At 37.8% G+C, this 14,259-nt stretch overlaps 1 protein-coding gene across 28 annotated transcripts in view; it reads left to right on the top strand.

The window, feature by feature from the left end:
- The window catches only part of PARD3 (par-3 family cell polarity regulator), a 444,355-nt gene that overhangs the window by 322,896 nt on the left and 107,200 nt on the right, over nt 1–14,259 (top strand). For 21 of the 28 annotated variants that reach the window (XM_035319147.1, XM_035319169.1, XM_035319150.1 and 18 more), the window contains one exon: nt 2,145–2,255. The exons of 5 other annotated variants lie outside the window; for them this stretch is intronic. In XM_035319147.1, the coding sequence (XP_035175038.1) occupies nt 2,145–2,255 (111 nt within the window). Of the gene's footprint in view, nt 1–2,144; nt 2,256–4,098; nt 4,494–14,259 lie in introns of those variants that run through there. 2 more of the 28 variants (XM_035319171.1, XM_035319172.1) reach the window with 2 other exon arrangements.

Consider the following 14,259-nt stretch of genomic DNA (forward strand, 5'->3'; position numbering starts at 1 on the left):
AAAAAAAAAAAAAAAAAAAAAAAAAAAAAAAAAAGTAGTTCATTTTCAAAGATGAACTGGCTGCTCCTGAAGTGGGTTCCTTTGTTTGCCTGACATTTCAAATGGGGCGAGGAAGGGCAGCAGAGAGTAGTAAACGTGGGCATCCCAGAGGTGGTGTGCTCCAGCACAACATATGTTGTGCATCTCCTCCCAGCCCCACGTGTTGTGTTGCTCGGAGCCCTGCCACCCCCAGCCCTCCCTGGATATCAGGGTAAAATGGCTCCGTTCCACGCGTTTTCTGCCAAGGTTTTTCTCCTCTCTTGGCTAGAAGATTTAGGGCTATTTTAAATTAGCCATTCTCTTTTGTCTGGTGTAAGACATCCAGAACTTGATTGGAATCTCTCGTGTCATATATGTAAATGTTTTGCATAATGCTTTGGACTGCTCTATAATAAATAGGTGGATGTTTTAAAATACATAACCTGGTGTTTCTGGTCACTGAATTTAGTCCATTTTATATTTAACATTACACCACCAGAGATTTAACTTTATGTAGTATTTTGTGCTTCTTAACCCTATCATGTCCTCTGACTTTCATGTTTCAGATAATTATTATTGAACAATTTTAGTTTTCATATGCCTGAATTTGGAATTGAGCAGTCTGGGAACTGTGGAGAACAGCCATGCACTTTAAAGTTTATGTACATACTCCTACACTGCTCTTTTTTTTTTTTTTTTTTTTTTTTAACAGATGCTTTAAGAACCATGAGCATGGTTACACAGTATATTAGTATCTCTTGACGGAGTGGCCAGAAATTAATCTTTCTGCAGGTTCACTGTGTGCTATGCCATCAGCCCACACCATGGCTTTGTAGAATGAACAGGAACAAAAGTATTGTAAGAAACTTTTTAAACAGCTTATTGTCATGGGTCAGAAGAAACTGCACGTTTTATTTCACTGTTTGTGAGCATTTTGGAGCCCACATTGCTGGACATGGCACATTTCAGTGCTTGTGTTTCACTTTTGATGTGGGTCTTTGAGTGCAAAGTGCTGCAAGTGTCAATCTGTGGAGTAAAATTCTTGCTGCTTTTTGGTGTGATAAACAATCCTGTTTTTAATAGGTATGTGTTATAATAAGATACTGTGTAATAGATATATGTTATCCTCTCAGCCTTAAGTAGACAGAAAACGGTCATCTAAACTTGGGCTGTATTTAGAGTGTGTTTGGTTTGCTCTATACAAAAGTCATTCCTATCAGAGGAGATCTGAAATGCTTCACAAATACACAAAATGTCCCAATAATAGCTAAATATCTCAAATGCCAGACTGTGCTCTCTCTGGAAGTCTAAAAAATGCAGTGGAACGTGCAAATACGGAACAAAAGTAAAATACTTGAAACACAGCCTGTAAAGGGGGAGAGAGGTAGAAGATGCGAGACACTGCCACTGGGCTGGCAATAACCCGCTGCATCTGCGGCAGCCTGGCCAGCACCATCCCTCTGCTCTCGCTCATTGCACTGAACTCCCTTGGGGGAAAAGAGTCATGGATAACAAAGTTAAAAACAAACCAACCAATCAAAAAAGCTTGGTGCTAAAAAAGAATAAATTTCTCTTTTGTATGTTGTCTACTGGATGGTGAAACTGCTTTGTGGGGAGGGTGCAGAGGGTGGTACTCCTGGAGGGCAGTTGTTGGACATACAGCTGGGTGTTTCTTTGCAGTTCATATGTGAAAGCCTTCACTTAATGTAACCTTGATATGCATTCTTTGGCAGTATTAGTGTTAAGTAATTTCTAAAACACTGCTTGACCATGTATTTAAGAACAGTGACACAAAACTCCTGGCAGAAATCAAGAATGTGGCACTATAACTTTTTTGGTTTGTTCTGTTATTTAGTGAGGAATTCCATAAACTTTTAAGAGGAGTGAAGAAAAAAATGAACAACTTATACAAAAACAAACAAACAAACAAACAACAACAACAAAAAAAAAAACACGAAAGTAGCCTGTAAGATTAGTAATTGAGATTCTGAGGTCTATGTGCTTTCCCTTCCTGGTTTTCAAGCAGCCTTTCTTGGTGGATTTTTTTTTTTTTTTTGTCTTAGGAAAAGGAAAATACAGTTGTGTTCATTTCACAAGTTAGATTCTTTTTTGTGTGTTATTAACAGGTTTGGCAAACATCGCAAAGATGACAAGAGTGAGAAAACGGGTAAAATAAAAGTGCAGGAAGCTCTTACTTCAGAAGAGGAGAGAATACGAATGAAGCAAGAACAGGAGAGGTAGACTTCAGTATTTGCTTAAACCTTGATAGAGAGAGTTTGTTTTATAAACTAAATAACCGAAGTTCAATTTTCACTGATGAAATTTCCCAAATGTTGATATGTTTATATATTTTAAATAACAAGACAAAGCTGGATTTATTTTGGACACTAGTATCCACAGCTTTTTTGGCTGCATTAAGCATCTTTTATAGACCAGAGCTCCTTTCCTTATTGAGGAGACTGGAGTAATACCATGAAATGTTTTCTCTATACATTCTATATCTGATTTTATTGACTTTTTCAAAAACAAATATTTATATAGAATGAAGTATGTTTTGTATTTTTCTTCAAAGTCTTGCATATCTAGTTTTTTCACTGATATATTTAGAAACAACCCCAAAATTATAATTTTCAGTGTATTTGTCACTGGAGTTCAGTCTATTTATGTGTTATGCAGTCTGTTTATGGAATGATATGTATATTAAACTGCTAATTGTAAAAATGAGTGGTGAGTACCTCTATTTTTCCTTGTCAGCTTCCTTTACCATTAAAACCTATTAAATGTATATGTCATATGCTCTTCTTAATATTTCCATTCTACTTTTCATCCTGTCTGTTGTAGCCCTAAGTTATTTGGGGCCTAACTTCTGGTATCTCTCATATCAATTTAGCTATAATCTTGGAAAGACTAGGTTGTAAATTAACTAGTATACAGGGATGTGTGTGGAGACAAGGCCTCTTTGAATAGATAACTTGTAAGGAAACAAACTTTAAAGGGCTACATAGCTTGGAAGCTGAATGGTAAATAGATTCAAACATATTTAGCAGTGAGAGTGGACAATGAGTTGAGATGATTTATCTAAAAATGATCATATAGCTTAGCCATAAATTGTGGATTGAAGTAGGAACTATGGAGGGAAATTTTGTTGTCCTTGTACAGGAGGTGTGACTAGTTAGTCATAATGATCCCTTTGACCATCCTCTCTATGCACCTTGGGCTTCTGCGGGTAAGAATAGAAGTTTGGAAATGATGGCTTCATCATTCTGACAATTTACTGGAATAGCAGAGCCATGATATCTCTAGTGTAGTCTCCTCAGTTCAATGTAAAATGGTTAGCTCTCAGTTGTTTTAAGGCTGAGTGATTTACATTACAGTTAAGGCAGGCTATACGTTTATGAGTTACTGAAGATCAACAGTAACTCGTTAAACTGCAGAAACTTTTATCATATGAGACCATCTGTTTGGATTACATTATGGGATTTTTTTTTCTCTTTAACAGATATACTAGCATAAATCTATGTAAAAAGTTATTTGTGTCTTTCTCCATCCATTCTGACAGTAGAGGGTGGCTGGATCACAGTGTTTGGTTAATTTTTACTTGACAGATTATTTTTTATTTTCTCTCTTTTAACAAAAGTGAAACAGGATTACTATATCTGTTCCTGTTTTTAAGTAATCTGCTTTCAGATTAAAAGGTAAAGGGAAATGAAGGAAATAAGTTAATTTGCATATAAGTGTGTTTGTGCAGTCAGCTTTCCTTTATGCATGTGCAGACCATCCAATTTGGGGATAAACTTTTACTGGGGGTGCAGAGACACTGAAAGCTTCCATAGCTCCAGCCAGCTCAGGGTTGCAGAAAGCATAGCCACAAGTGTGCGGTGCTGATCCCTGGCTTAACGGGCTCTGCTGAACCCAAGGTTGCCCAGCACTTAGAGTTTATTAGCAATTATAGGTCCCCAGGTAATCAGCCATGTACATTTATGCAAAGAAGGAAGACTGGGTGTTGAGTTAGTAATGTTTTCTCTCTCTTCATTCTCTCTCTTCTTTCTCTGTCTCTCTGTGTCTCTCTGTCTCTCTCAGTAAGAATGGTGAGAGTATAGACTGTCCATGTGATGATATGAGAGAGGTTGCAATAGTCACGCTGGGTACCAAGGTAGAATTATGAAATTATTTGTACAGCCCCTTGTGCATGGAGCAAATTCCTAATCCCTCTCTATCAAGTTATGCTAACCATTTTGACTCTTTCCTGGAATCTCACTCCTTGTGTGCCGTAAACAATTTTATGTCTTCACTGAAACTGCAGAAAATGCATGAACTTCATAACAGCTTGATGTTATCATAACACAGGTCCTCTTCCTCCCGATATTCTCTTTCCCTAACTGTGTATTTGCTTTCCTTTGTGTTATGTCTATAAGAGAATGCAAGTTCTCTGGGGTAGTGGCATGTATAACTAATAAAAGATAATAAAATAGCAACCAAATGTGTGAGGTGCTTCCTTATGTTTCTGAAAAATTCAGATGTTGATTTGATCCATAGAGACTTTAGATCTTTGTGCAGTTAGATTGCAGAGTTTCATTTTGATCCTGTAAAATAATGCTGTTAGATACATGCTATTAATGAAGAGTACTCTTGCAAATTAACTGAACAATCCCTCAAAGTGCTTGTAAGGAGACAGAGTGAAATATTACTGTGTTAACAAGTGTTGGTTCATAATGGCTGCTATTCTAACTTTGTTTTCTGTGGGTTTTTCCCCCCCTCAATGTTTTTAGCGGTACAATTCACTTTCTCTGTTTTACTTGGTATTTGATGCTATATACCTCTGTAATGATGCAATACTTTGGGGAAATAGGCTGGATTTAATGAATTTACTATGTATGAAAGGCTTGGAAGAAAAATCCTTAGGGGGTCAGAGAACAAGTGAATGGTCCATTAAAAAATCAATCATGCCCACAATTTTATAAAATTATTATGCTTTGACTTGATAATTTTAAGAGTATTGTGCTTACAATAGATTTTCTTTAATCTTAAAAATAGTATTCATATTGACTATAAGCAAATAAGTAAATTAATGTTCTTCAATTTACCATGATTAAAATAGTAAAATTGCCTTGTATACATATATTATTAGCAATAATTTCTTATTAAGGAAGATATTTCCTCTGCTGTATATGGTACGTGCTTACTGACAATCTTAACAAAGGAATTTTGAACATGAAAATAAATTATTTAGTCACAAGTACAGGCAGCTTTCAATGAAATAAAATATTGGACCAATTAGGCGTGTCATCTGATGAGACTACCCACCAGTCTTACCAAAATTGCTGTAAGATGCTTGCTACGTGTAAATTCTTAGAAGTTCAGACTAATGGTTCTTTCAAGGGCATAGGACATTGTCCACTTGTATCACTATTCTTTACCACTGGTTTACTCCAGAAAAAGAAGTCTACTTTTATTATCCTTGAATGTCTGTGAAGCACTTCTGAAAATCCAGTTGGTTTCTGGTGTGCTGTTGGGAAGGTTGTTTCTCTCCAATACTGGACACCAATCAAAACCGTAAGACAAAACTAAGCAATAGATTTTCTGAACTTGGCTTTGCATCTCCCAGTAAAGACTGTACTGCAGAGTCTTGAGGACTTTGAGCAAGGTATGAATTGAACTACCTCAATTCTTGTGCCCAATCACAGCTGTTTTATATATATGCTAACTTGGAGCCCCTCTTTGCCATCTGGTTATCCAGATCATCAATGGACCACTAGAAGTGGATACCACTGAGATCCTACATTGGCTGGGGTAGACTGGGAAGACAGCCCTGGGTGCTTCTCAGTCTTTTTATAGTAGGTGGTCTGCCAATTCCAGACTTTCCCGATGAACCTGTAGTTGGCCCACCTTCCTCAGAGTAATGCCTTGAATCGTACAGGTTAGAGATAGACAGGATATCTTGGGCTTTCAGAGATGCTTCAATCTGCTTACAGTCTCACCCTGCTATGTAGGGTAGACTTAAAATCAGATTCTGAAACTTTTGTCAATGGCCAACATGCATTAGAGTTACAACCCAGTTAGTTTTCATATGGATGGTCACCTTCTGCTCTCCTACTGTACCTAAGCCTTTGGAAGCCTACAGACTTTTCACTTTAGAAACAAACCCTATACATCTGGTCTTTGAGGGCCTCCCAGGTAAGGGTTTTCTTACTATGTAGCCAATGTGCCCATGAGGTATCCTGCAGTCTGATTGTCCTGAAATGTTTTCAAGACCCTGTAGACCCTTTCTATTAGGAGAAGTGAAGACAGAAACATCCAGAAAACTCACTGCTTACATTTGTCTTCTGGTTTTGATTGGTGGCTTGTGTTGAAGGGAGACATCTCTCTAACAGCAGGTTCTGATGCCTCCCTCCTTCACCCATGGATTTTTCCTTGCGTTTTATTCCCCTGCAGCTCTGTGCTCAGCACAAAAGAAAATAATTCTTTAGCAAATCAAAGCCCTTTGCCTGTGTTCTGCCCATCCTCAGGTCAGGCACGTGCTATTTGTGACACCTGCGTGGCCCAGCCACGTATGCTTGGCCTGTCTGGGGCCTTGGACTTCCCCAAGCAAAACAAACACTCTCCAACCCAAACAACTTCACTCTTTGTGCCCAGGTAGTGGATAACAGACTTCTTTGTGAAGTTTTCAACAAGTTCAGCTGTATCCAGCATGTTTCACTGCTAGATAATTCTTAAAAAGATGAAAGCTGCAATTCTAATGTAATCTCGTGATTCAGAGCATATGATCCCAGCTATGGGTGAATGCTGCTTATGCTTCAATCTGCCTCTAGAGCCACTGCTTCCTCAGGAAAAGTCTACAGGATATTTTCTCCATTTTGTTATTACACTGAGCAAAGAGCTTTACTCATGTTCTGCAAATCTGTCTGTTACCATACAGATATGCTAATCTTAGCTTTGTATTATTCCTCAACTTCCACAGAAATGAATGCAAAATCAGGTGCTTAAACACCTGTATGGTAAGGATCAGTAGTGAGGCGATAAGGAGAAACCTTTTGGAAAAGAATTAAATAGCTGTGTCACTGGAAGTGCTATGGCAGAGTAGTCAGGTACTTTTGGAGCCAGGGAGCCAGCAGGGTATGCCTTTCTCTGCTCTGAAAAAGAAGCCATACATTGCCAGTTTTGGTTGGAGTTGTAGGAAGATTAACACACAGCAAAGCAGTGCCATGCTTCATGCATACATGCGTATGTATAGTTGTCATCTGCAAAATAAACCTGTTTCCTTTCTAGTTTTCCCACGTTACGTTTTGGAAAATCTAACCTTTTGTTCCTGTGAGCTATAAAGGGAATTGCATTTACATCAATCTGCTGTTATTTTTATCCTTGCCTGTGCAAATGGCATCACTGTCGTGGCATCGTCGCCTGTGGGCTGCAGAGCCAGGAGGGGGAGCTCCCAACGAGGCTTTGTGCGGCGCTGCCCGGGCTGGGGCTGCCCTGGGCTGGGGAAGCTGCAGCAGCAGCAGGCTGTGGCTCTGCGATGATGCTCGTGGTTCACCAGGGTTTTGGATGGCAGAGTATATCTTAATGCCTTGCTATCAGCCGTGGAAAACTCTTTTAGAGTGGGAATTGGGGGAAGTTTTGGCAATTGGAGGTAGGACATGGTGCTCTTACGGCTTCGAGGGAGTATGGCCAAAAAAGTGGGAGAAGTGACCTAGGATCGTGCAGAGATGCTGTCTGGGAGAGGTGGGTCAGGCATTTGTCTCTGTATCGGCTGTTTTGCTGTTACTTTTGTAGATCAATCAATGGGCTGACAACGTTTTTTGGTGCTAACATAAACAAGCACAATTTTGGTGGGTGTTTTTCACGTAATGATTTTTCCTAAACTTAGAGTGAAGCATTCTCTATGTTCATTAGTAACTAAAATAACACCAATATCTTTTTCTGAATGTTTCGGTCATTCCATAAATTGTTTCCTAAGGGCATAAGAGTCTTCATCTCCAACATATAATAAACTTCTCTTCATCTTTCTCTAGTGCCATTAAAGCCACAAGCCTTTTGTTGTAAAAGTATACTAATGAATAGAAATGTTACAACAAGAACAGAAGTCTTGTGTTTTCCCTTCATCATGCATCATCCATTTTAATTAGACGAAAGGGTGGTGAGTACTGTGACAAGAGTCTGGAATTAAAATCATTAATTGATGTCAAGCTGACGAGAGACTGCTAACATGAATTTACTGACAGCAGGAAAGAAATTAACCTTATTACTTTATTTAGTACATTGGGACTATTTATTATATTTTCCTATGCAAGTTCAGTGAGTTCCATTTATGATTATAGAGAAAGACAAATAATTAATAAACACTATATAAAGTTTTATTACCTCCTATCAACGAAGTTTACATGAAAACCACATCAATAACTTTTAAAAAAAAACAACACAACAAGCTACCATGTCCCTTTAATCAACATAACTCATCAAAGCAATTACAGCGATATTTTTTATATTTTAAATAATATACTGTGCTATGCTCTCTAGCCAAGTACAATTACAAAAGTGATGTGATTTAAAACTATGCCTTAGTTTCTCAATGTCAGTGTTGCAAAAAAATGAAACATATTTTCTCCAGCAGTGACGTTGATTGGAATAACTGTCTGTTTTGATCATCATTGGAACGTCAGCGTAACAAAGATGTGTTTTAATGTTAAGCATCTTCATCCTTCAGATGAAAGATATAATAGGGTCTTACAGAATGACAGCCGCATCCTATAGATAATTTGTGACCCAAAGGTCATAATAAAAGAATAGAGGGGAGGTCATCCTGTAGTAAAGGCCATCTGGAACTGTTAAAGTATCAGATAGAGTAGGGGGCTGAACAGCAGGACACTCTTGGTGTCTTTCCAGATTTCCCAGAGAGACCATAATATTTTTATTGGAAAATCCCAACTTTTTCCCCTTAAGCAAAATATTTTCATGAAGCTGTTTCATCTTACTTTTAGAAAAAGAGACAACATACTGTGATATGAAGAGAATTTCTGCTTCATATATAACCTAAGTGCTATCTGTCTTTAATGCAAAGATTCAACTTTAGTTTTTCTGCTACTGTATTTTGATGCCATTTTACAGCTTTCATGAGAAATATTAACTCTAAATGCATAATTATTGCAAACATTGAGAATATAAATGTTTTCTAAAGAGACTTGCATAAAATCCTTTCTGATGAAACTTCTACCCCCTTCCCAGTTCATAGGAGAGGAGAGGAAAAAATTTCCTCTGTGAATCAGAAAAACAAAGCAATGTGTTTCTCATTCTCACTTACTTTCTGATGGGGTCTGCTTTTCAAGGGATATTCCAGCTTCACTGAGACTTGCAGCATTGTTTTTGGCATTTGTTTTTTACATAAAGGATGAGGATGCAGAATGTGAAAAACAAATCAACAGCACCATTTTTTGTAAAACACAGAAGTGAAGCATGAGAACACTGAGCTTTGGAAAAATATTTCAGAGCAGTTTCACTTCATAAAAGTGCAGACTTCCAGAGATATATAAATTGAAGTTTTTGTGGAATAATAGTTGCCGAGATGTTTTTTAAACAAAGCTCCTTACATTCTCTAAGTGTATTTTGTAAGTATACAGATTGAGATTGTAAGATATCACACTAAAAATGTCTTTTCACTGTTATGCTTCTACAGAGATTGAAGACATTGTACTGAGCAAGGTCTGGCCAAGTCCCTTGCCATAAATCTAAAAATATCATTTATTTGGTCTTTATAATCTGAGTTATAAATTTGGTTAAGGTGTCTTGCAGATCACACAAGTTCAGCACTGTTAGTTCTAAGTAAAGGGCACTAGTTTATGGCATTCCACTTTTCAATGCCAAGAATGTTAGGTAGGACAACAGTCTGTCCTCTATTGACTGATAAATCATGCTGTTATTGGTAGAGTTTACATAGCAAATACTTATTTAAGAATGAAAGAAATTGTAGCATAATTACTGACGTATTGAATATGGCTGTGTTTATTGTTGCTGAGTTGGACACAACTGAAAACCCTTTAGATTTTCCAGACTGAACTACAGGAGTCAAGTAGCTTACTGTAGTAACCTATAGCAGGTTAGTAACCTACAATACAGTAACTATTATAGGTTATTTTAGTAAGCTACTGCACTAAAACCCCTCTTTGTTCTAATTTTTAGATACAGCAGCAATTATCTGAGTAATCACAAAGATACCTAATGACACATTCACAACAGGCAGACAGGTCTCTTCTCCACACCACATCTGCACTTTTATCTTGCAACCAGTTACTTAAAAGACATTACAATACAAACCTCTTAATGGATTATAAGACACTTGGTTCAGTGTCTGTCCATGCTGTAGATATATGCTGTCACTCAGTACTGCGAGCCAGCAGGATTTTAGGAGTGAATTCTGAGAGGTGTTGTGGGTGCTAATTTTTGGTCCTAAGCAAAAGATACTGACATAAAAGCTATATTCTCCACCTGTGGTGTTTTCCCTTCCCTTCCCTTCCCTTCCCTTCCCTTCCCTTCCCTTCCCTTCCCTTCCCTTCCCTATTCACGTAATCCCTTGTTTTGCTGTAAGGGTTCTCATTATAATTTTTTGTCACTTCACGCTATTTCATTTTCCAGCTTTAGGATTAGGCTATTTCCTACATAGCACTCTAGAAACACAGAAAAAATGGACCTGAAATTGAGCTAGTGGCACTATTTCATACCCACTTACATTACTGGGCTGGTTGGAGGAGGGTGATGCTGGAGAGGGTCAGCACAACTGACTGATGACAGTATTGCAACTGGGCCTCCAGTTACTGCCTGTAGCATCTGTGAATGACTGCTTTGATATGTGGTATGATATATGGTAGCAGTTGATATATGGTATGTCTTTGTCATTATCTTCTTGCACATACAAGAACAGCTGCTCCTTACATATCTAACTACAGCATTCAGGTGTTAGTGCTGCTTGCTGGCTTTGTTGTCCAGTTGGAAAAATGTTGTTGGGGAAGAAATTGCCCAGCAAAGCCTCTCTGAGAGAGAAAACCAGCAGTCTTAAGTGAGTAGGGTTTGAAGCAGGAGCTTTTCCAAATTATGTTTTAGCAATAGCTGAATCTCATGCTCTGCTTTGTACTGCTTCAGTCCAGCAAAAGGGCTAATAGGAGATTAGAGCAGCATTAATCTAATGACCAGGGATCTGTCTCATAGGTGTAAATATCAGCTAATCTGGCTGGTTTTATAAAGCAGAAGAAAAAAATCCATTTTCCTCACAGAGAGCAATGATGTTCTTTGATGCACCCTGGTTCCCAGCAGGAATTGGGCTCCTGCTCCAGTTGCCCATCTGGGGGATCTCCACTGCTGGGGCCACTGACTCCAGGACCAGACATGAAAATTAGACAAAAAAAAAAAAAAAAAATTCAGTCCTTGTAGTGTTTGTTTTGGGGATGGGAGGACCTGCTATCCTGCCTACGTACCTGATAAATTTGGCTTTGATTGAAACATGTCCTTAAAGACACCACAGCAGGTACACCCTCCACCCCCAAATCTCCAAATGCTGCAGACTATTAACTGTGCAAAGCAGTCTAAAAGCTCCATTGAAATGCAAGTAAGGTGGTAATTTACAGATTCTTTTATTTTTATTTTTTTTTCCAAAATAGCAGGGATTTACACTTATTTACTCCAAGGTCCAAGAAAGCGGGTTTGATATTCTCTGCTAAGGGAAAATGTATCTTCACTTTGGAAAAACTTTGGTGAATCAAGAAGGTCAGAAATTAAGAAAAAAAAAAAAAAAAAAAAAAGTAGGCGCGAAATATCTCCAGCTTAGAGAAAACAATTATGGTGTCTCCTTTAGTTTCATCAGTGTCACTTGATCAGTGTCACATGGTCTCAAATTTCTGTTTGCACTTTATCTACTTATACACATAATATTTATATTCTGCTTTTTTTTTTTTTTTTTTTTTTTTTTTTTTAACTACCTCCCTCCTCAGTTATAGCTCATTAAAGGTTTTTGAAATTCTCATGGATCTTTTCTGCATGTGGGATTTAAAGTGGGGGAACTGCAGGGAGACACCTAGGCATTATCACATTTTCTTATTGTCAAATATACTGTGATTGTTGGAGGAGGAAAAAAATAAGACTGATTGTGTAGATGTATTTCTTTAATTTCAAAGCGGTAGACACCATTTTTGTTAGTTTGTTATTTATAAATATTTAGTCCCTGATATGTTTGTCTGTTCTTGTAGAAATATTACATGAGAGATACATGTGTATAAAATTTCTGTGAAAGTGTAGCATTATAGGTCTGGAGGAGGGGGCATGTCACTTTTCCAAGGTTGGATCTCCATTGTGTCATTCCTGCAAGATGCTTGTTTCATCCTTTTTTTTTTTTTTTTTTTTTTTTCTGACATAGTTAGAAAGTTCCCCTGCCCACAGTATCTAGGCTCAGTCATTATTGCTGGAGTTTAAATACCTAATACTTGCATTAGAGATGGAAAACATTATAATTTTCCTCCTTATGTATTAGGAGACTGCTATTATGTCCCCACTGCCTTTTTTCTTTTCCACAGCAGCTTGACATTGCTAACCTGTGTATATCTGTCATCCAGTGGAATTTCCAAATCCATTCCTGAAAAAGCAGCTCACAGGTTTTTTACTACTTCTAATTGATATGCTTAATTATTCTATGTAAATTACCTTCTACTTGTTATTATTGAAGTTAATTCTATTTTTGAAGTCCACTCTGTCCTTCAGGAGCATTTGAAATTTTAATCCTTTCCTCTATTGTTCATTTTGTTCATTTAGGCTTTGTGCAGATTCAATAGCATCCTAATTAATAATGAAAACCCTGAGCAAACTCAGAGAGAGATCCATGTAGAAAATGCCACAGTCTGTCCTCTTGGTGTGACTGTGAATTGCTGAAACCTACACTTTAGATACTCTGTAGGAACTGCCCAGTTCCACCTATTGCATCCTTCTTGTTGCCATTTTTCTTAGCCTTAGATCTACTGTTTCTCCTCTGTTCACAAGGACTTTTACTGTGTTATAGAAGGAAATCAAATAGACCTGACCACATCTGTTGTTGATATGGTGGCTACTGCTTGTCCCATTATCTTCTCAGTGGTTACCAATAGCTGGATTCAAAGTTTCTCAGGGGACTGAAGTTAAACTGACGAGTTGATAACTCTTGTCCTCCAAAGGGATGTTGACTTCTTCTAGTCTTTCAGTATTTTAGCTGTCTTCAACAGCTTCTCATGATTACTGGAAAAGGTCTGAGGCTACCTGAGAAAGTGATGTGTGCGGGATGTTCAAATAGCTTAACTAGCTTAACCAGTTTCTAGCTACTTCTTTTGATGTTAGATTTGAGATTTTGTTTTGTTTTGTTATATGTCGCAATATCGATAGTGCTGCCACCTGCTTGCAATCAACCATTTTAGTGAAGATAGATGAAAAGAAAAAAACAAAATAAGCCTTAGGTTTCCTCAGCATCATCTGTCAATATTGTTCCCCCACTACTGAGCAGGGAAGCAACCTTTTCTTTGCTCTTCCTTTTACTGCTAATGCAATTACACAATGATTTATTGTTATCTTTAAAGCTCCCTGCTGCTTTTATCTCACATTATGCCTTGGCCTTTCTGATTTTGTCCCTGTATTCTTGTGCTTATCCATAGCAAACTGTGTATGTTTCTTCATGTGCTTGAAGTCAAAGAAAGGACAGTCACATTTTAGGCAACTGTCTACATATGCATGTACACATCGAAGTGATTTTTTTTTTATTAGCTTGAAAAGGTTGTTTTCCAATTTAAAAGTACTTAGCAGTGCTTTATTTACTTATTTATTAACACTCTTAGGTTTTGAATGAAATGGGAAGGGACACAAGAGGAAGAAAAGGTGTCTCTGTTTGCAGCTTGTTGCTGCTCATTGCCCACAGCGATCCTTTAGAATGATTTCCCCAGGAAACTGGGCAGCTTTGCTGAGCTATAATGGTTATAACTATGATAACTGACTAGCTCTAATCACAATAAGAATAGCTAAGTGTAATATGCAGGTTCAGAAGGAAATCACAATAATGTCCATAATCAAGGTACCCTCATTAGAAGAGCAGTTGTCAGAAAATTTCTGCTTGGATCCAAAGGCCAAAGAAAAATACAGAAGAGGACAAACTCCCATATTGACTTGATTGCCAAAATTTAGGGAAAGGGCCATTAAAGCACTGAAGGCAGTTGGAGGGAGAGTGAGGAGGAGCAGTGAGACCTGGCT

Source organism: Oxyura jamaicensis, chromosome 2 (genome assembly GCF_011077185.1).
Source record: "Oxyura jamaicensis isolate SHBP4307 breed ruddy duck chromosome 2, BPBGC_Ojam_1.0, whole genome shotgun sequence".
Lineage (NCBI taxonomy): Eukaryota > Metazoa > Chordata > Aves > Anseriformes > Anatidae > Oxyura > Oxyura jamaicensis.